Source organism: Eleutherodactylus coqui, chromosome 1 (genome assembly GCF_035609145.1).
Source record: "Eleutherodactylus coqui strain aEleCoq1 chromosome 1, aEleCoq1.hap1, whole genome shotgun sequence".
Classification (NCBI taxonomy): Eukaryota; Metazoa; Chordata; class Amphibia; order Anura; family Eleutherodactylidae; genus Eleutherodactylus; species Eleutherodactylus coqui.
This window is the reverse complement of record NC_089837.1, coordinates 477,773,635-477,793,149: the sequence shown is the minus strand read 5'-3', so window position 1 is coordinate 477,793,149 and position 19,515 is coordinate 477,773,635. Positions and strand designations below refer to the sequence as shown.

The window sequence follows — 19,515 nt, the reverse complement described above, 5'->3', positions numbered from 1 at the left end:
ATGGATCAGTGGTCATATGTGCACACTACTGCTCCGTTCATTTCATTGGAAATGCCGAAGATAGCCACCCACTTATTCCCAGAGGTCAGACCCCCCAGGGATCAGACAGTTATAGCCTATCCTGTGGATAGGAAAAAACTACTTTTGGGGAAAAGCCCCTTAAAAGGTGCTACTACAGACAATGGGGCTTATTTAATAATACTAAGAGTTAGACAGTGCAAACTTAGACTAGTCTTAAAGTGAGCCAGAATTATCATAGTGCCTCCGCTGAATGGTAACTGTTGAATTTTAGGATTGTCCAGTGTAAATTTAGACCACCTATCAGTTGGCTTAGTTTATGCCAAAAATTGCACCAACATTTTGGTGCAACTCACATCAATTTGGCACAATTTTTGTTGCACTATAGTGCGCGCCCTTGTTTTGGACAAGTCGGAAAAACTGTCCGTAAGTATCTAAAATGGGCTGTAAAGGTGCCGCAGAGCACGTAAGACAGTTTTCTGCTGTGATTTGTAACAGAAAACTGTTGTATTTTGAATGGTAAATCTGCCCCAATGTAATCTGGGGTCTCTATTAGGCTGCCTGTCCACGGGCATTGCAGTATACTCCGCGGCGGATCTCCGCGGCGGATCTCCGCCGCATGAGCCGCCGCCCGGGAGCAAGAACCGTCAAATGGATCTCCGCTGTCAGCCTATCTGACAGATTGGCTGACCGCGGAGAGTCGCAGCATGCTGCGAATTGCTGACCGCACGTGGAGAATTGCAATGATTCTTTGCTCGTGGACAGGGGGAGGTGCTTTCCATAGCAACGCATTGCATTCCCCATGGCCGGATTATCGCCACGGGGAGCGCAATTTAAAAACGCCCGTGAACAGGCACCCCTAGTTTTAGGGGTCTTGTCATGGTCTGCATTTACTTAGTGGGTCCAGTCTAGGATTCACAGGTCCAAATCTCCGGACCTGCAATGCATAGTAATGTTGAACAATAGTGCACACTTGGCAACCTGCCTCATTGCCAGGAACCTAAGACCCCATCTAAGATTATTCTAGACTATTTCTGTGTTATGGAATCCCCCTAAAGCTAAATCTTCAATGGTCCATAAACTGTATTCGATTTCTCCCATTCTTCTGTGGTTCCTTCAGTAAAGTCTGTTTCAGTTGAACACAATCCCGATATATTTCATTAAATCAAGTTACATTGACTTTTTGTTCTATTGTTCCTTCTAGTAATTGTTATTTGAACGAAGTCAATTTGGGACTCTACAAAAGAGGTGGCCACAAGTTTGTCCCATCACTGAATAATAGGATGGAAACTAGACATGATTTAGAGGGACATGGATGGAATTTTTGTATGTTGAGCAATTCAATAACAACAAAAAGTGTCCCCATCACACAAGTGAGTGATTCAGCCGCCTCCTCTCTCTCTGTGCCTTTGAGTAGTAGGCATATGGTCACCAAAGCCTCCATGCATAATCCGTGGGCCTGCCCCACAACACAGGTACATACAGAGGGGGATGCCCCTATCCAAGGTCTGAGTCAGAAGAAACGCATATATAAAGAGAAGCTGAAGCTTATTATTTACAACTGGTCCTGAGTAGAGGATTCCTCCAGAGCTTGAGCTGAACACACAAGAGGACATGTCTGCCAGAAACCTGCTGCTTTTACTGGTCATTTTCATGGCCCAACACCAGGACATGGGGGTCTCGAGTCCGATACATAGCTCATGCTCTAGAAATTGTCAGTGGAATGAATTCAAGCACCTGACGCAAACCCTCTACACCCAGGCACTGAAGATCTATAACTCTACGGTAAGAGGCAACTTTACTTCTAGATGCTAATGAATGTAAATGGATGGTTTCAAGTATGGAGGCTTATTTACTATTACTGTCTAAGTCTGTAAAATGCGCCAGATTTATCACAGTAGCTGCATCTGTTTTAAGACAGTCTAGTCTAAGTTTAGACCACTTATTAGTTGGCCTATTTTACTGCAAAAGTTTAGCGTAATTTGGCACAATTTTCCCCCCCTATTTTTTGGACAAGTCGGAAAAAACTTTCCAAAAGTTTCTAAAAACACATGATAAAGTGGAGCAAAGCATGGAAAATAATTTTCTGGCACAATTTGCGCCAAAAACTGCCCTATTTGGAATAGTAAATCTACTTTATAGTGTTTTTAGGAAAAAATATGCATTTTTTGCAGCATTTTTTTAACTTTTCTTTGTGTAGTGGCCGGCACTTGTAACTACAGGTGCAGCTCCCATTGAATATAATGAGACCCCAGCCTATTTTTGCATGGAAAATCCCTTTAATTTATCCCTGAGATGATTACAAAAATTGAAGCATTTTCCATTCATCTACAAACTATAAAAAAGTGCATGGGATACTACCAAAATATCAAACATCTGTAGCCTATGATGTCATTTCATAGTCATCTCTACAATACACAATCTGTCATATCACCTTTTATACAATATATATATATAAAATTTGGATCATAATACCAATTTTACTTGTCTTTTGCAGAAGTCCACGGATAATGTAGTTCTAGATAATGTACCCAGAATTCAGTGCAACGATCACTGCGCACCTGAGCATCTGATTTCACACAAACAGGTAAGTGAAGTTCCATAATGGGAATAGACTGATGGACTGACCTCATGATGGCGGCTAATGTCCATTTCTTTATAATAGAGGCAGAGGGCTTGTAAGGTGTAGGATATACAGGTGTGCCCATTGAGCACACTCTGCAGACACAGCAGATTGCGCTGGCATCCTGTGACCTCACCTGAAGCACATGTTAGTTTAAGGGATGTGCTCATCAGAAATTACATAAGGCTTTTCTTGCTAGAATTTCCCACAGGTAACACAATAGACTCCAGGAAACACCAGCCATCCAGTGGAATCTCCTGGCAGCAATTAGCTTCTAGTGACAGTACGGCGTTACTCACTTTCAACTAGTGCCAGCATTACATCGCCCGTAGCATTCCTATGCCAGAAAAACCAGGAACTTGGCATCTAGGAGAGACATTCTACGAAAGTCACCTGTTGCAGATATGCAGTCGATGCAAATACACATAGGGAACTGCTGTGGAATGTTCACTAGTTTCTCCCGATCACCGTGTATACTCCGGGGCTCCTCATATTAGACATCTCCAATTCTCTATTGTAATCTAAAGGTCTGAAGACAACAAATCGAGAATATAGGATTTAGTGAAGATGTATCCAAAATATGGCATCCACTGTTGTGCATGAATCACTCTTCTGCATGACAAACCTCCAAAATCACCAAAAATCAAAGCAGATTTAGTGATGAAGCTATATCTATACAATGTAGCAAAAGTGAATCTGTCAGTGAACTTTTCCTTCTGGGCTCTATGATGATAGTTCACAGGGTTATAAAGTAATTCTAGCAGCCATTCCTAGAGTCATATGGAGAACTATAGAAGCCGTGCCGATTGTCACAGTGATTATTGTGGTTAATGATAAGCATATAGAAGTAGTAAGCACAATGTAAAAAGATGATAGATAATGTTAACTAATGGACTCGGCTCATGATGGCAGTAGAGATACAGTATACAATCGGATTCATTCATGCAGTGTTTTAATTCTCAAATCTTATCTTCCATACAGACGTGTCTTAATCGCATCTTCGATATATTGTCGTATTATAAAAGTGCCCTGTCTACTCTATCACCCAGCAGGGAAAATAAAGACTTTACTATGGTGAAAAAGACTATATCGGATATTTTGTGCCTACTACAGGTAAGCAGGATTATAGCATCACTAGATTTGTGTTTTAGAGTTTTTAAGTGGTATTCGTTGTATAGATTATTAGAAATGAACAATGATGGCTATTTACATTCAGATGGAAAAAAAAAAAAAAGAAGTGCAGCAGAATGCAGTCCTAAGCTCTCGCTCACGGCCTGAAGGTTGGGGGTCAATCCCCACAGGTTCAGGTAGCGGCTCAAGGTTGACTCAGCTTTCCGAGGTCGGTAAAATGAGTACCCAGCTTGGGACTTAGGGAAGGCAATGGTAAACCATCCCGCAAAAACAGTCTGCCAAGAAAACGTCGCGATGCGATGTCACCCTAGGCGTCGATCACGACTCGGTGCTTGCACCAGGGGACTTAACTTACCTTTACCTATGTAATAAAGCGGGTGTTACTTGTAGCAGACAAATTTTCTCAGTCCTTCTTCCCACAACCAGGTCTTAGCATAGCGATCCTCTGTTCACTGCCCTGCAGTAAGTCAGGTTAGATAACATTGTCAGCTGCCAGTGAGGAAGGAGACCGATTCAGTCCAGGGTCTCTGCCTAGCAGCAACGATTAACAGCAGCATGGAAACCCCAAAATTATGAGAACGGTATTTTTATGCTTGAAACATGGCAAATTAGTTTAAGGCAGTTTTCCAGGACTTTGATAGTGATAGCCAATCAATCGTTCTCATCGGTGTTTTAAGGTTTTTTTTGTTAAAAATGCTGCAGCCTGATGTTACTTTAACGTCTACAGCAAAGTATTGAAGTCCACATTATACACAGTGTTCTTATGGCTTTTTTTCCCCCGAAATGGAACATACACTGTGGATGGCTTTTTTTTGCAGTATTTCTCATAGGGCTCTCTCAAGGATGTTAAAAATGTACGAAATAAAAAAAAAAAATCAAAAACACTACAAGAAAGCTTGAAACTAATGCCCTTCACTTTACAAATGCTGAAAGAATAGTCCGTGTTAAAGGGCTGAAGTTGTGCTCAACAGCTCTTCAGGATTTTGAGAATGAAAATGATTCATGGGATACCACCTCTAGTTCCTGCGTTGCGTTCCCACAAAGTACTTGAGGTCTGGTTAGTGCGTAGATTGAGGGCAGGGGCATAACATATGCTCTACGTGAGACTTCCCCTATTTGCTTCCTAACCAAACTATGACATCTGATGGCTATACTCAGTATAGCAGGGACATTGAAAACATGGAAATACTTCCTCCCACAACTTTACATTAAACCGTATAATGTTTTTCTGCACTTGCCTCACTTTCCTCATTTAGCTCAGTAAGTAACCTGGAGGTATTTCTACAGCCTTATTAATGGATGGGCCCCATTTTATTACTTTTAAGTCAATAGCGAATTAAACGTCAGCAATGCTGTATAATGAAAATGTCAGAATGACATGAATAGTAGAAGCACATAGTAGCTCTTACTTCTATAGTAGTACCCAATTGGTTTGCCAGACAGGACTAGAACTGCTGCCGGAGACAGGGATCTACTCAACAGTATATGGGTGCTGTTGGTTAGTAGTATATTTCTGGCCAGTTGTAAAATCCACATCTTGAATCTGATGATTATGGCTGGAGCCTTTCATGTGGGGTGAGGAAACGGGACCTTCAGCTACCCCTTTTAAAGGGGGTTTCCAGGCAAATGTTATTGATGACCTATCCCAACCAATCAACTTGTTCCGGCAACAACACAGAGGGTATGCAGCGAACGCAGATAGCTCCAACTCCTGTGTAGTGGCCGGCACTGGTAATTTCAGAAGCAGCTCCCATTAAAATCAATGTCAGTTGCGCTTGCAATTACCAGCGCCAGCCACTACACTAGGGTTGGAGCACTCTACTTCAGCTCCATATCCTGCATGTAGTGGCACTGACAGCAGGTCCCCGAACAGCTGATTTTTCTGTATCCTGAGCACGGGACCCCAGCCGAATAAAGATTGATGACCTATTCAGATGATAGGACATTAATATTTGCATGTAAGATCCCTTTAAGGGTGTGCGGCAGATCTTTAAATCTGGAGCATGTCTTTTCTGATGTGCCATGATCATTGTAGTACTTTACTGTAGAGTTATAAGTGGTATGTGATCAGGTGATTTCATAGCTTAGAAACTGTTGATTCTCCTGGAATTTCTTTGTTCAGTACAGAAGTCATAACTTTCCTTTTCCCCAATAGGCCTGTGATGCTAAAGCCATAAATCCAGAAACACCCAAACTGGTGACAGAAGAATTTTTGCGAAGGCACATTGGATCTCCACTTTTATCTGTCAGCATCCTCATAGCCCGAGTCTTTTCACCTGGGGACCCAGCAAATCACATCATACACCCCAAGCATTAGCACTCGTCTTCCATTGGTCGTAAATATCATATATTTATTAGAATGTATGCCTCCAATGCAGGCTGCCAAGTATTTATATTTTATAAAGTATTTATTATTTTGTAATGTGCAAACATGTGTATCTGTTCTACAAATGCTTTAGGGCACCCCTGTTATCATTTCGTAAAGGGTGTGTTCAGTTTGTAAACTGCTGATGGCCTGTCCTCAGGATAGATCATCAACAGAAGATCTGCAGGGATCATTTGCAAGAGATCGCCACTGATCAGATGTTCTCTGGGCTGGAATGCTTGTGCTTGGAGCTGATTTCTTCATGAAGCAGACAGCTCCGTTTCCAGTGCAGTGGTGAGGCTTGGTACTGCATGCCAAGTTCCCATTGAAGTGAATGGAAACTGTGCCTGCAATACCAGGCTGCACCACTGCAGTGAGAACGAAGCTGTCTGCTTCCTGCAAAAGTCAACTGCTTAACAATCTCCCGAGAAGAGGCCAACAATAGTTTACAAGTGACAACCCCTTTAATTATAGAACTTTAAAAAGAGCCTCTAAAATTATCTTTATAGAAATCGCAGGCTGAGATGAGGACCGGCATTATTGATGTCTGACAACCTTCTTCTCTGTTACTATACTACCAGCTCAGTGTCACCCAACGTCTAAACAACTCAGTCACTTAAAGAAGGTGTACAGGATCAATAAAAACATGACTGCTTCCTTCTAGAAACAGCGCCACAATGGACCATGGGTCGTGTCAGTTATTGCAGCTCCATTCCATCGTGTGTGGTATTGCGGCACGGCACCATTCACTTCAATCGTGGACAGTTGTGCTGTTTTTAGAAGAAAGTAATCACTTTTTTAAAATCTTGTTAATCACTTTAACCCTTCGAGGACCATATTTTTTCCATACTTTTAAACAGTTTCAAATTCGATTGAATTAATTATAGTCCTGAAAGGGTTAAGGCAGATTGGTGGCTAGGTTCATAAACTGGTCATACACATTTTAGTCCATAGTGGCTATTCCAATTGATCAAACTGGCCATACACCTTCAGTGACTTCAGGCTAACAAGCTTTCTGGGACCGTTCTTTAAAAAAAAAAAAAAAGATTGGGGAAATTCAATAAAATTAGCATTTCTGATGCCAGTCTTAGTATAAATTTTCCATTTATACTATTCGACACCGAATGGAATTATAGGTTAGGTCAGAAACTGGCAAAATTAAAAAAATAAATCTGGCGGTCCAGTGCGGCCACGCTCCCTCCCAACAAGCCCCACCCACTTTTCACAAAAGTGGCCAGCGTAAGGAGAAGTAGCAAAAATATTACTTTTCTACGCCTGAAATCTGGCAAACCTCCACTAGTAAATGTACCCGATTGCTCATAAATGCAAAATCTTTTGTCCAACAGTCGGGATGAAAATGCAGCAGACTTCTTTCCAGACAAATGATGGTCTGTGATCGGCCAACTAAAATGATCATTCATCGTTGTATTTCACTTGACGAATGATTGTTTTATGTTCAAATTATCCATTTTTAGCAACTCTAATGTGTATGGGCACCTCTAAGCCGTGGGCAGAGAACTGGAAACGTGGCTCTGTCATCCTCAAACCAGAGCCGGTTTGTGATGTTAACCATTATGGTGCCCAGCCTAGCGAGGTCCTTTAATTACTGGTTTACGGGTTACATTCTGATCTGTGTAAACTAGGTGCTAACGGAATATTCGCATTGTAACAGATAACATGATAAATTATATATTTATTTATAATTATTTTTAAAGACACTATTATTTAATATATTATTTATGTATTTATTGCAATGTATTTTTTTTCAAATTGTGGAACTTGTCTTTATATTATTGAATCTAATAAATAATAAAAAAATAAATGTGTAACCTCGTGTGGTATGGATGATGGTTTTTGAATTCTTTAGAATATATAAATGAGAAGGGGTTATAGAACAGCCAACTGAGGGCTCCTATGCAAGGACTGTGTGCGTGTTGGGTAGGATAGGGTTGGGTTGGGTAGGATAGGGTTGGATTGGGTAGGATAGGGTTGGATTGGGTACGGGCTCCATCCCGCCTTGGAATATAGTATTTGTGAATTCCCACAAATGGTCTGCTGGAGAAAGCAAATGGTTAGTCTTCATAAGGCTGGACTACATGGAGACTTTTTAATCATTGACGGCCGATAACTTCAGTTCCAGCCGTTAATCATTTTAGATGCTGCTGTCAGTAAAGACATCGGCTTTTAGATGGTCTTATAGAGGGAGCGAATGCCTGTAAGACCATGCTAGTGAAGCCTGTACAAGGCTAAAGATGAGTTTTGCCTCCCCTTGGTGATGCGGTGCTGAATACGGCCTCCATCTGTCACCGCTGCGCCATCCTGAACCTGTGTTGCACCACCACCTACTACTGAACCAGTAGTGAATAAGTAATTACTACTTTTTAAACAATAAGGATTGATTCACACGGGTATATGGAAGTTTGAGCCAAGAAAAGTACATAGTTTTCATTGAACGTGTGTATGTGTGCTTTTGGGGTTTATGCCCATGCTACATTCATGTGCACTAAGTTTTTCACATGTGCGGGAAAAAAAAAAAAAAAAGGGCACGAAGGCTCAAATTAAAGTCTTTTTTCCCCCCCACTGTCTCCTGGCACCACATGTAAAGAACATCCGTATTCAACGTTTTTTTACACGCCCATAGCCTTTCAAGGGTGATTTTAGTCCATGAATAAGGACCAAAATAGAACATGCTGCAATTTTTTTCTACACGTGTAAAATCTACGAGTCTGCATATGGACCATTGAATCAAATTGGTGTATTCAGTCAGTAAAAAATATGGACTGAATAAGGACAGAAAATTCACTCGTGACACTGTACCCTGAAGGGGACGTATTACACGATACAGACTGTATTCCACATTTACAAGTTTATAAAAGAAGATGTATGATGATTAGAGATGAGCGAGTATACTCGCTAAGGCACATTACTCGAGCGAGTAGTGCCTTAGCCGAGTATCTCCCCGCTCGTCTCTAAAGATTCGGGGGCCGGCGCGGGTGACAGGTGAGTTGGAGCGGGGGGGGGGGGGGGGGGGGAAAGGGAGAGAGAGATCTCCCCTCCGTTCCTCCCCGCTCTCCCCCGCCGCCAGCCAAATCTTTAGAGACGAGCAGGAAGATACTCGGCTAAGGCACTACTCGCTCGAGTAATGTGCCTTAGGGGGTATACTTGCTCATCTCTAATGATGATACAACGGACTTTCTGGATTGCAAAATATCCCAGCTAAGGCTACATTCACACGGGTGAGAATCTCACATGAGTTATGTGCGTTGCGAGACGCACAAAACTCATGTGACTATGGACTCTTTTGCATGGACTTTTGCAGATGAGTGATTTTTTTCCCTCCACAGTGATGCTGTGATGGTAAAACTTGCAGCCCGTTCTGTCTTTTGGCGTTCCCTTGGAACGCCTTGCCCATTGTTTTTAATGGGGCCTTCCAAAGACATTGCATGGCACTCGCGTGCCGTGTGATGTGCCTGTGTGTGCGATGTGACGTTTCGCATTGAAATCAACGGGAAACACTTGTGAGCCTCTGACATGTGTGATACACGCACCTGAGGATCGCAATTTCACAAAAGCAATTTTTGAATGAAAAACGCCTCATATTGGCGTGAAAAACGCACATTGGCAAGCGCAATATCGCGCTCACCTTGTGAATGTAGCCAAAGGAGGATTTTATTCCTCCGTATGAGGTCATATCGCTCATCTACTGCACAAGGGTTTTCTTTCCTGGCATGTCCAACACAAAAAGGTTTTTTTCCAACCTTATGGGTAGAGGCCTTCTTTGCTTGTCACATGAAGAAAACTTCACAATACTAAAACAGGGCAAATAAGAGGAACGTTATTATCCCAAATGGTAAAATCTATCTGTGCAGGATGAATGAATGGATGCATAAGGTGATAGCCATGTGGCTGGTACTGCAGTGATGGTGGGCTGCAGAATACATCGATGACTTCTTGCTCACAAGTGGATCAATAATCCTATCTGAGCCGTGCTGTGAAGTAGTCTTGTTTCATCACTATGCACTTCTCAATGTTATCCACCTGGCTACTTCTTCCTTCTTGTAGCAGATCCCGAAAAGATGCTGAATGAAGGTAACCACTTTAGCAGCTACAAGGCTACAATTCTGCCACGGTCACCATAGAAGTGAATGATCCCCTCCCCTTCCCTCTCTTTGCAGACATACAACAAAACCAAAATATGCATGTTGTACTTGAAGGGTCTATCCTGTCATTGGAATCAATGGGTCCACTTTAATAAATATCTGCATATACAGTACTGCTATTATTGATTAGAAGTAGACCCACTGATTCCAAGATCAAGCATTCTGTTTCATGTCTCCTTGGATCAATGGGGGTGGGGGGTTTGGATTCACTATAGACCCTCCCTCAAAGTACATTGGAGTTTATATCATCATTACGTTTATGACAGGATAGACCCTCAGAGATGTTCTTCACCTATCTTTTGTTTGCATACCTTCTCCGAGACCCTCCGAGTACCCTGGGACCCTTCCTGTTAGGCTCTTCCCCACCAGATGTAGTTTTGATGGAGTGATTTACCTGCAACTTCCATTTCACGTGGGGGGGATTCAAGGTGTGGTGATCTACCAGTACGGTTGGATCGCTAGCGCTAGGCGAGTCCCCTGTCCTTTTTTTCGATAACATACATCATTTTATCTCTGAGGCGTTGTACTTCTTATTTAATTTATGCTGGACTTCTTTCTTCATCAACGCCAACTACAAAACAACCAAAACAGAACTCTAACTAGAAGCTCTGGAGCCTCAATAAAAAAAATTGAATAATGGGACCCCATCTACTTGGGGTATTACTGGTACTACCGGGATCACCAAGTGCAAAAAGGAACTTTTATTTGACAGATTAAAAGTTCAAACAACTCGCACTGCACCCTCCAGCTTACGCACTTCACACTAAATCCAAACTAGTAGCTGCTAGAAACAGTCCCTTCACTGCTGGACAGCTTTCCCATAGACTTATACTACAAGCATCTCTGTGACAGATCTCAATATGCACGGAACACCAGAGTACCAAGTGAGCTGGCACAGAATTGGACCCCTCAGGCATCAGAGCACTTCTGTAACTGCGGCTTACACCTCTGCACCCCCCACATAACTGCACCCCAGTCCCATAATCTTTTGCACACATCATCACTTATTTTTACGTACATATCTTTATTTAAAATAACATCTTAACAAAAGTAGAACACATTCAGAGTATTACTAAACTTTTTAAAAACTCTTTAAGGCTATGTGCACCATTGCAGTTTTGTTTTTGCCTTTGACCACTGCATTTTGGAAATGAATTGGTTATTAAAAATGATGCTTGTCTTTTCCACAGCACTGCAGACTGGAGGTCTGAAATCGTAGCAAATTCTGTCATTCACAGTAAACTGACAGCTCCTCCTATAGCCTGCTCCGCTATTCTGAACATGAATTCACTGCCTTTCTACTAAGCGATTACAGAGGATTGTATGAGGAGGAGATCAGGAGGACAGAGAGCAGAGAAAGCTACTATTACAGAGGGCTGGGTGAATTTTCTATTCCTATCAGCAGATGTGAGGTTTCCCCATTGAAAACAATGGGAGAAACTCTGCAACCCACTGCAGCAGTAGAGGATTGCTACTACCCTGAAGTGATGCGAGGCGGTCTTGATATAAAAACACTTCACATCAGCAGGGAAATCACATGTTGGTGAGCACGATATCGATATCGCACTCGCTGTATAAAGTTAGATTAAGCAAGTTCATACAAGACAACTAGTGCATAAATGGAAAAACTTTTGCTTTTGTGTACTGTAACTAACCATGAGAATATAAGGCATTACAGGTGAAGGTGAAACCACTTGCTACACTGGGGTATGGATGTAAAAAAGGTGTGCTCTGAATTTAATTAACATTACAGACTAATTTCCCAAGGTCTTCCAAATGTGAGACTTTTTTTAGTAAATGGTAATGAACATCTCTTCTTACGAAGACTAGTAGGACCCCTAAATGGTAACTTTTATGAACATTCCATTACATACAGATAGGGACACGGACAAAATGATATCTATTCTTCTTCCACTATTCTCCCACTTTGATACATAAGTTTCAAGATGGAGCTGGCGGTTATGAAATAGCAGTGTGGTCATGATTCATAATGAACGATGGCTCTATGTGACTTGTACGTTTCTGGGCATAGGTACATACTGGTACCTCTTCCCTGGCGGCACATATCACTGAGAACAGTTTCTTTGAATTTCCCCATAAAAAAAGCACTTCTTGCATCACGCTCTACATTATAACAGGTTTCAGCTGGGACCTTGTAGTCAGTGCAAGCTGTCAAAAGATTCCAGGGACATTTCGTTAGGAATGGTTCGCTGATTTGGTAACATTGGATCGCAGTCCGGATCTATCAAAACATTATCCATTGGCAACTCTGAAAAATAGCAAAGAAATATTCCAAAAGCGGCGTGTTATTACGGCATCGGCTTCATGCAACAATAAATATAAGAGGTTTTTAATCTTCATAAAACACAATAATGACATGCGGTTTTACCACAAGATGGCACTGTTTTCACATTGATAATGTGCATATTTTTTTTGCTTGAAAACTGCAAATATTGGCTTCTAACCAATCCCATAACGTGCACACTGATCGCTATGTTGCTGATTGAGCCATTATAAATGTAAACTCCGGGTTCTCGCTATTAAAAAAGACAAATAACAAAAAAACCACTACAAAATAGTGCCAGTTGTGTATAACAGCTGTATGTATTGCAGATCGAACACCTCCATAGAGATCAATGGAGCCCGTTCGCAATTCCTATGGGTGACTTGAACAGCGGATTGTCGACACAGGTGCCGATAATGGATTCCGCAATACAAAGTCGGCCTTAGATCCCAGTATAAAAATGAACAAGGTTGTATGAAAAGAGAAAAGTTCTCATAACTGAAGCTCACACAGATGTTAAGGAATAGGTGCTGGAACATCAAATGTCTTCAGGTGTTGGGATTTAAAGGGAATCTGTCACCATGTTTTTGCAGCCTCACTAAGCACCATGAGGTAGTGCCAGTCACACGTATTACAATGACATGTCTGCTATACAGATCTGTGCAGTAGTTTTGGAGAAACTTACATTTTAGTAGCAGCCAGACACTGGAGTAGTCTTGCAGATTTATGAGCTGCAGGCTAGCCACACCCACCCCGTTCCAGCCAATGATTGGAAGCTATGCACAGTAATAGGCAGACAGCAGTAAAACAGTGACTGGGAGTGGGTATAGCTAGTCTGCAGCTCATAAATATCCAGGACTACTTCCTGTAGTCCTCTATGCATGTGCTGCTACTGATAAAATGCAAGTTTCTCCAAAACTACTGCACAGACCCACACAGCAGACATATAACTGTAACCAGCGTGACTGTAACTTTTATGCCTTACTGGTGCAAATGCATGGTCTCTTTAATCTATACATATAAGAGGTGTATTGGCCAAACATCTAATGTGTATGAGAGCCATTCAACTTTTCTTTGCTGACAGACGTCCGGGAGACAAGGATCAGGATGTTTGATTTCAACATGATGGTTTCCTTTTGTTCTTGGGGAGAAAATCTGTCACCTAAAAGGTGTCTGGCAGCGGCTTACTCCCTTCACAATACATGCATGCTTGGCCAAGCAGAGTGTACATGTGTATGGCGGGTGAGAGCTATTGGCTGCAGCACCTGTGACTTACCGTAAACCGGATGGGACTGCGGCCTGTAAACAAAATCCGGCGTGGAGGACCGAGGTGCGCTGCCAGACACAGCGGCAGAGGAGAGTATATATCTATTTATTATGTTAGTGTATGTAGAAGATTTTTTCACATGGAAGCTACAACTTGGACAACCCACATAAAACAAAAATACATCTTTGGTATCGCTGCATCCGTGAAAGTTTAATCTATGAAAGTAACGCATTATTTACCCCGCACGGTGAACGTCGTCCGAAAAAACAAAACAAAAAGAAAAAAACGAACGCTAGAAATGCGCTTCTTTGGTCACCCTGTATCCAGGAAAAAATGCAATAAAAAGCGATCAAAAAGTCTTTATGTATTCCAAAATGGAACCAACGCAAACTACAGGACTTCCTGCAAGAAATGAGCCCTTGCACAACTATGTTTGCAGAATAAAAAAAGTTATTGCATGCGGCAATATGGCAACAGAAAATACTGTTTGAAAATTTTTTAAAATGTTTTTGAAAAGAAATAAAAGCAGTACGGCAAAAAAAATAAATAAATAAAAAAGCTACATAAGTTTGGTATCGTGGAAATCGTACTAACTCATAGAATAAAGTTATCTTGTCATTTTTGTTGCAGTTTGTGTGCCGTAGAAACAAGACGCACTGAAAGATAGCAGAATGTATTTTGTTTCTCATTTTACTCCTACTTATAATTTTTTTAAAAGTTTTTTAGTACATTATATGGTACATTAAATAGCACCATTGAAAAATACAACTCGTCCCGCAAAAAACAAGCCCTCATACAGCGACGTCGATGGATAAATAAAGGAGTTACGATATTTTTAAAAAGTGAAAGGAAAAAACCAAGATGGGGAAAAAAAAGGGCCGAGTCATTGAGGGGTTAATAGAGCTCTTATAATACACGATTTGTAATAGGAACACAGAAAATGCCAAGCAATTTAGTACAACTCACGATCAATAATATCATCCCAGTCTGGTATATTTAGGCGATATTCCGTTTGGTCATCTACAGGCAATTCTTGAACATATGGTGACGCGTCAGAAATATATTGGGGTGTTCCTGACGCAACGCTGCTCTGCGTGTCATCCACATTCCTACAATCAGAAGGTAAGTCATATTATAAATACTGCTATATGCTCATCTCAAAAAAAAAAAAAAAAGGAGGAAAAATTAAAATTTGTTTATCCAAATGCTACAATATTCCAGAAATTACTGACATTATTCCATTTCCTCTAGTAGTGGCAGCTCCAGGGAAAATGGAATATTATATGCAGTCAGTGCTGGTAATCATGTTTTTATGTTATTTTAGTTTTTTTATTTTCTATGTCCTATAGAAAAAAACTGAAACCCTGCAGTTATCATGCTGACCCCTAAGACTAAGAATAGTTTGACACTTCCTGTTCTAGAGAAAACTTTTCAGCAGTCATCTCATTATCACAAGCAGAATTAGAATGAAAGGTGACACTTTGATGTTAGACACGTTATGGAAGTCTGTGGGCCTCCACCACTCACCACTTCAGAAAGTAACTCCGTGTCAATTTAATTTTCTACTTTTGAAAAGCCCTCAATATGGCACAAACTTTTAAAACGGGTACATATAGTTGGTGTGATAATTAACAAAACTGATATTTATGTAATATTTTGTGTTACAAATTCTTTTAAAGTGTTGTGCGCCTTACCCCTACCTTGTTATCCATGATCTACTTTCTCGTGATTGACATGGGGACGCTAGGACAGGAAAGCAGGGGAATGCATCATCCTGCTCACTGAACTGTAGGGAGAGACACACACAGACGTGCCTGCTGCAAGAGCTAATGGGGAGATTAGAGGCGTAACTTAAAGCTTCTGGGTCCCAATGCAAAATCTGCAACAGGGCCCCAGCTATGATGCTTTACGTCTAGTACTCGGCTCCCTATATGGAGAAGACAGGCCTTATGGGCTACCTAAGGCTCCTGGGCCCGGGTGTAACCGCATCCCCTGCATCCCCTATAGTTGCGCCCCTGGGTGAGATAATCTGTTGCGGTTTATACACATGTACACTGCCAAGTCTTGCTGTACATTTGGACATGATGAAATTACGTCTGTGTTATAGACAGTTAAACATGATCTCTGTAGTTGTGTACAGTCTATAGGACACACAGCACAGCGGAGGCCTCCCACCACTTCTGAGAGGACCGAGAATCAGATATACAGCCTACAGAGGGAAAAATGGGGGAGAAATGCAGGATACAAATCACAGAACGGTCAGAAAGAGTGCTACGCTTCGTTCTCACACACAGCAGCTTATTTTGGAAGGTCATGTGAAAGCTCAGGTACGCTTTAACAGATACTTCTGTATTACAGGGCACACTAATAACTGAATCAATAACGTTGCAACAATTTAATACGTAGCTTTAGATTAACATACAGGGCCAGGGCTATGGTGCCATCGAGGTGGCTGTGCAATTTCTGGCAGCAACAGATACATGGTAGGTAGGCAGCTGGTGGAAAGAAAGCTGCAGGGAAACTGGGATTATGTACTGATAGAAGACTGGAGGTAAAGGGGGAAGTTAAATGAACAAATATCCATATCACAGGCTGAACTTCTCTGATTACGGATGGCGGTGCCAGTACAGCATTGTGCATGTCCATGAGGTTACAAAACAGGCCTAGTCTGAGAAATAGGCATAATCTCAAGAAGGTAGTCTGATCAGCCACCACCAACACCACTTTCCTGGCAAGAAATGGGCTTATAGATCTGCAACTTATCCCAAATATATCTCAAAGTGCCAAGAAAAAGCTTAAAATTATCAGCATAGAAAGCATAAATTTCCATTTAAAAGCTACATCTGCATGTAAAGGGGCTTTCTGAGAAACAGAAAAAAAGTAGTGAAGTAGTATTCAGTAGTATAAACAGATCGCAGAATACCTTTACTTATTTTAGCTGCTCATTTTAGACCATCATTGGGGAATGAAAATGGCTGCTAAACACAGAACCTGTACAAGGACGGGTAGCGTCAGGGAGCCGAGCACCTATATAAGCTCCTTGCTCTTTTGCCAATCAGTAATGATTCCCTGCGAGAGCGTTAAGGAGAGCAGAGTGTTAGGGAAGCAGAAATGCAGTTCTCGCTCATGACCTGAAGGTTGCGGGTTCAATCCCCACGTGGTTCAGTTAGCCGGCTCTAGGTTGACTCAGCCTTCCCATCCTTCCAAAGGTTGGAAAGGTGAGTACCCAGCTTGGTGGGGGGTAAAGATGACTGGGGAAGGCAATGACAAACCACCCAGCAAAAACAGTCTGCCAAAAAAGCGTCATGATGTGACGTCACCCTAGGAGTCCGTCATAACTCGGTGCTTGCACCAGGGGACTTTACTAGAGATGAGCGAACGTACTCGTTTAGGGCGATTTTGCAATCAAGCATTGCTTTTTTCGAGTAACTGACTACTCGGGCGAAAAGATTCGGGGGGCGGCGTGGTGGAGCGGGGGTAGCAGTGGGGAACAGGGGGGGAAACTCTCTCTCTCTCCCCCCCCCTCCCCTCTGCAACCCCCGACGCCCCCCGAATCTTTTAGCCCGAGTAGTCAGTTACTCGAAAAAAGTGATGCTCGATTGCGAAATCGCTCTAAACGAGTACGTTCGCTCATCTCTAGACTTTACCTTTACCTTAGCCACCACTTGCATTCAACAGAGATTTTGCAGAAGGGAGAAGTTTGCTTGACATGGCATTCCCCCTTCCCCCAGGATACATACCATTAGGATGTGTATAAAAGACATTATATAATGGAGCAGAAATTTACAATCCCCTTTTTTTTGTATATCATATACAATCACTTCTCACTAATGATTTTCTGGCACTAGTAACCCGTGTGCCTACTACAGTAGTATGTATTGTTATCTCTGCTGAGATAAGATCAGAGTCTGTGAGCCAGAGGAACACAGAGCTTGTAAATCCCAGCACTGCTGCAGCTGTCACACACCGCTAGCACACCCCTCCACCACAGCAGCCTGTCTTCCCAGTGCTCTCTGCCTCTTCACATGTGAGGTTAAGGCCACCTGCATGCAAACTGATATGCATTGCGGAATTCGCAACGGGCGTCCGCACCGTGGATTCGCAGCAAATACGGTTCATAGCATGTTATGGGAAAACGTTTCTTCCTGCACACTTGTAGAAACCAATCGCGGTTTCCACGAGCGGAAGAAGAAAGACAAAAAAAAAATTTTTTAATCCCAGCATGCAATTATTTTTGTACAGTGTCCACACGGACGGCTTCCATTGAAGTCAATGGAAGACGTCCGACATGCTCACTGCAACAAAGGGAAGAGAAGAGAAGGGAAGCGAAGGGAAGAGAAGGGAAGAGAAGAGAAGGGAAGAGAAGGGAAGAGAAGGGAAGAGAAGGGAAGAGAAGGGAAGAGAAGGGAAGAGAAGGGAAGAGAAGGGAAGAGAAGGGAAGAGAAGGGAAGAGAAGGGAAGAGAAGGGAAGAGAAGGGAAGAGAAGGGTATGCGCGGATGCCGACTGCGCACAGGGTTGGATTCGTTCGTGTGCAGACAGCCTAAAGCTCAGTTCTCAGATCTTATCTTAGAAGTGATAACAATACCTACTACTGTCCTTTGCCCACTGTCAGAGGAGTTGCTAGTGCAGGGAACCATTACTGACAGACAGAAAAGCCAGGAAAGCTTAGATAGGTGCTCAGCTCTCTGTCCTGACGCTACCCGTCCTGGCAGAACAGGTTCAGTGTTGAGCAGCCATCTTCATTCCCCATGAAATAACTAAAGATATTCAGGGATCTATTTATGCTACTGAACGCACTTGGTTTTCTTTACCATTTTTTTTCTATTTCCCAGCGACCCCCTTTAAAGTGTTAACCTGAGGTCCGATTATGGAGATACCAGGCATAAAGGCAATTGATACATAAAATCTATTGCGCAACCAAAGTCGTCTGTCATTCTTCTCATTCCTCACCTTTTAGAAACCACAATCAGTTTGCGCTTCATGTACTTTTGGTATTCCATCGTTACTGTAAGAAAACATATCGTTACAAGCAAATACATATCTGGTTCGACAAACACTTCTTGTATGGGAACAAGGCTAATGAAGATCTAGTTGCTCAGCACGTCCACTTCAGCCTCTCCTTACAGATGAAAACGTTGATTTGCTCAATTCAAGTTTTGTCAATTTGGACCTTTCAGGCCTGGAGAAACAAAGATGGCCGATCCGCTTCTCTGACTGCCTGACGCACATTGTGCGTAGGTAGTCTAAAACACTACATGTGGTTCTGATTGGCCAGTGTGGTCACCACTGGTTAATCAAAGCAGGTGTAGTGTTTTAGGCTAATGCCGGTTTCATCCGAGCGCTAATCTCGCATGAGTTTTGTGCGTTGCGAGAGTATTAGCGCGAGTATGATTAGTATTAGCGCAAGTATGATTAGTATTAGCGCAAGTATGATTAGTATTAGCGCAAGTATGATTAGTATTAGCGCAAGTATGATTAGTATTAGCGCGAGTATGATTAGTATTAGCGCGAGTATGATTAGTATTAGCGCGAGTATGATTAGTATTATTAGTAGAGATGAGCGAACCTACTCGTTTCGAGTAATTACTCGATCGAGCACCGCGATTTTCGAGTACTTCCGTACTCGGGTGAAAAGATTCGGGGGGGGCGCGGCGACGCGGGGAGTA

General features: G+C 42.2%; 2 protein-coding genes across 2 annotated transcripts in view; one reads left to right on the top strand and one right to left on the bottom strand.

The window, feature by feature from the left end:
• Positions 1 to 1,632: 1,632 nt before the first annotated feature.
• IL23A (interleukin 23 subunit alpha) lies at positions 1,633 to 6,089 on the top strand. The gene is made up of 4 exons (XM_066589003.1): positions 1,633 to 1,803; positions 2,516 to 2,605; positions 3,623 to 3,754; positions 5,928 to 6,089. Exons 1-4 carry the CDS (start codon positions 1,633 to 1,635, stop codon positions 6,087 to 6,089), a joined length of 555 nt encoding a protein of 184 aa, XP_066445100.1.
• A 5,221-nt stretch (positions 6,090 to 11,310) lies between these two features.
• The window catches only part of STAT2 (signal transducer and activator of transcription 2), a 49,353-nt gene continuing 41,148 nt past the window's right edge, over positions 11,311 to 19,515 (bottom strand). Inside the window, exons 22-24 of the mRNA XM_066584842.1 lie at positions 18,800 to 18,854; positions 14,815 to 14,957; positions 11,311 to 12,566 (exon numbers count right to left, since the gene is read on the bottom strand). Of these exons, the coding sequence (XP_066440939.1) occupies positions 12,457 to 12,566; positions 14,815 to 14,957; positions 18,800 to 18,854 (308 nt within the window). The 3' untranslated portion in view covers positions 11,311 to 12,456. The remainder of the gene's footprint in view (positions 12,567 to 14,814; positions 14,958 to 18,799; positions 18,855 to 19,515) is intronic.

Excerpts from the sequence above, each read along its gene's own strand:
- IL23A (XM_066589003.1), top strand. The coding sequence starts at position 1,633 with ATGTCTGCCAGAAACCTGCTGCTTTTACTGGTCATTTTCATGGCCCAA. Across the intron at positions 1,804-2,515 it reads TGAAGATCTATAACTCTACG|AAGTCCACGGATAATGTAGT; the intron begins GTAAGAGGCAAC and ends TGTCTTTTGCAG. Across the intron at positions 2,606-3,622 it reads ATCTGATTTCACACAAACAG|ACGTGTCTTAATCGCATCTT; the intron begins GTAAGTGAAGTT and ends TCTTCCATACAG.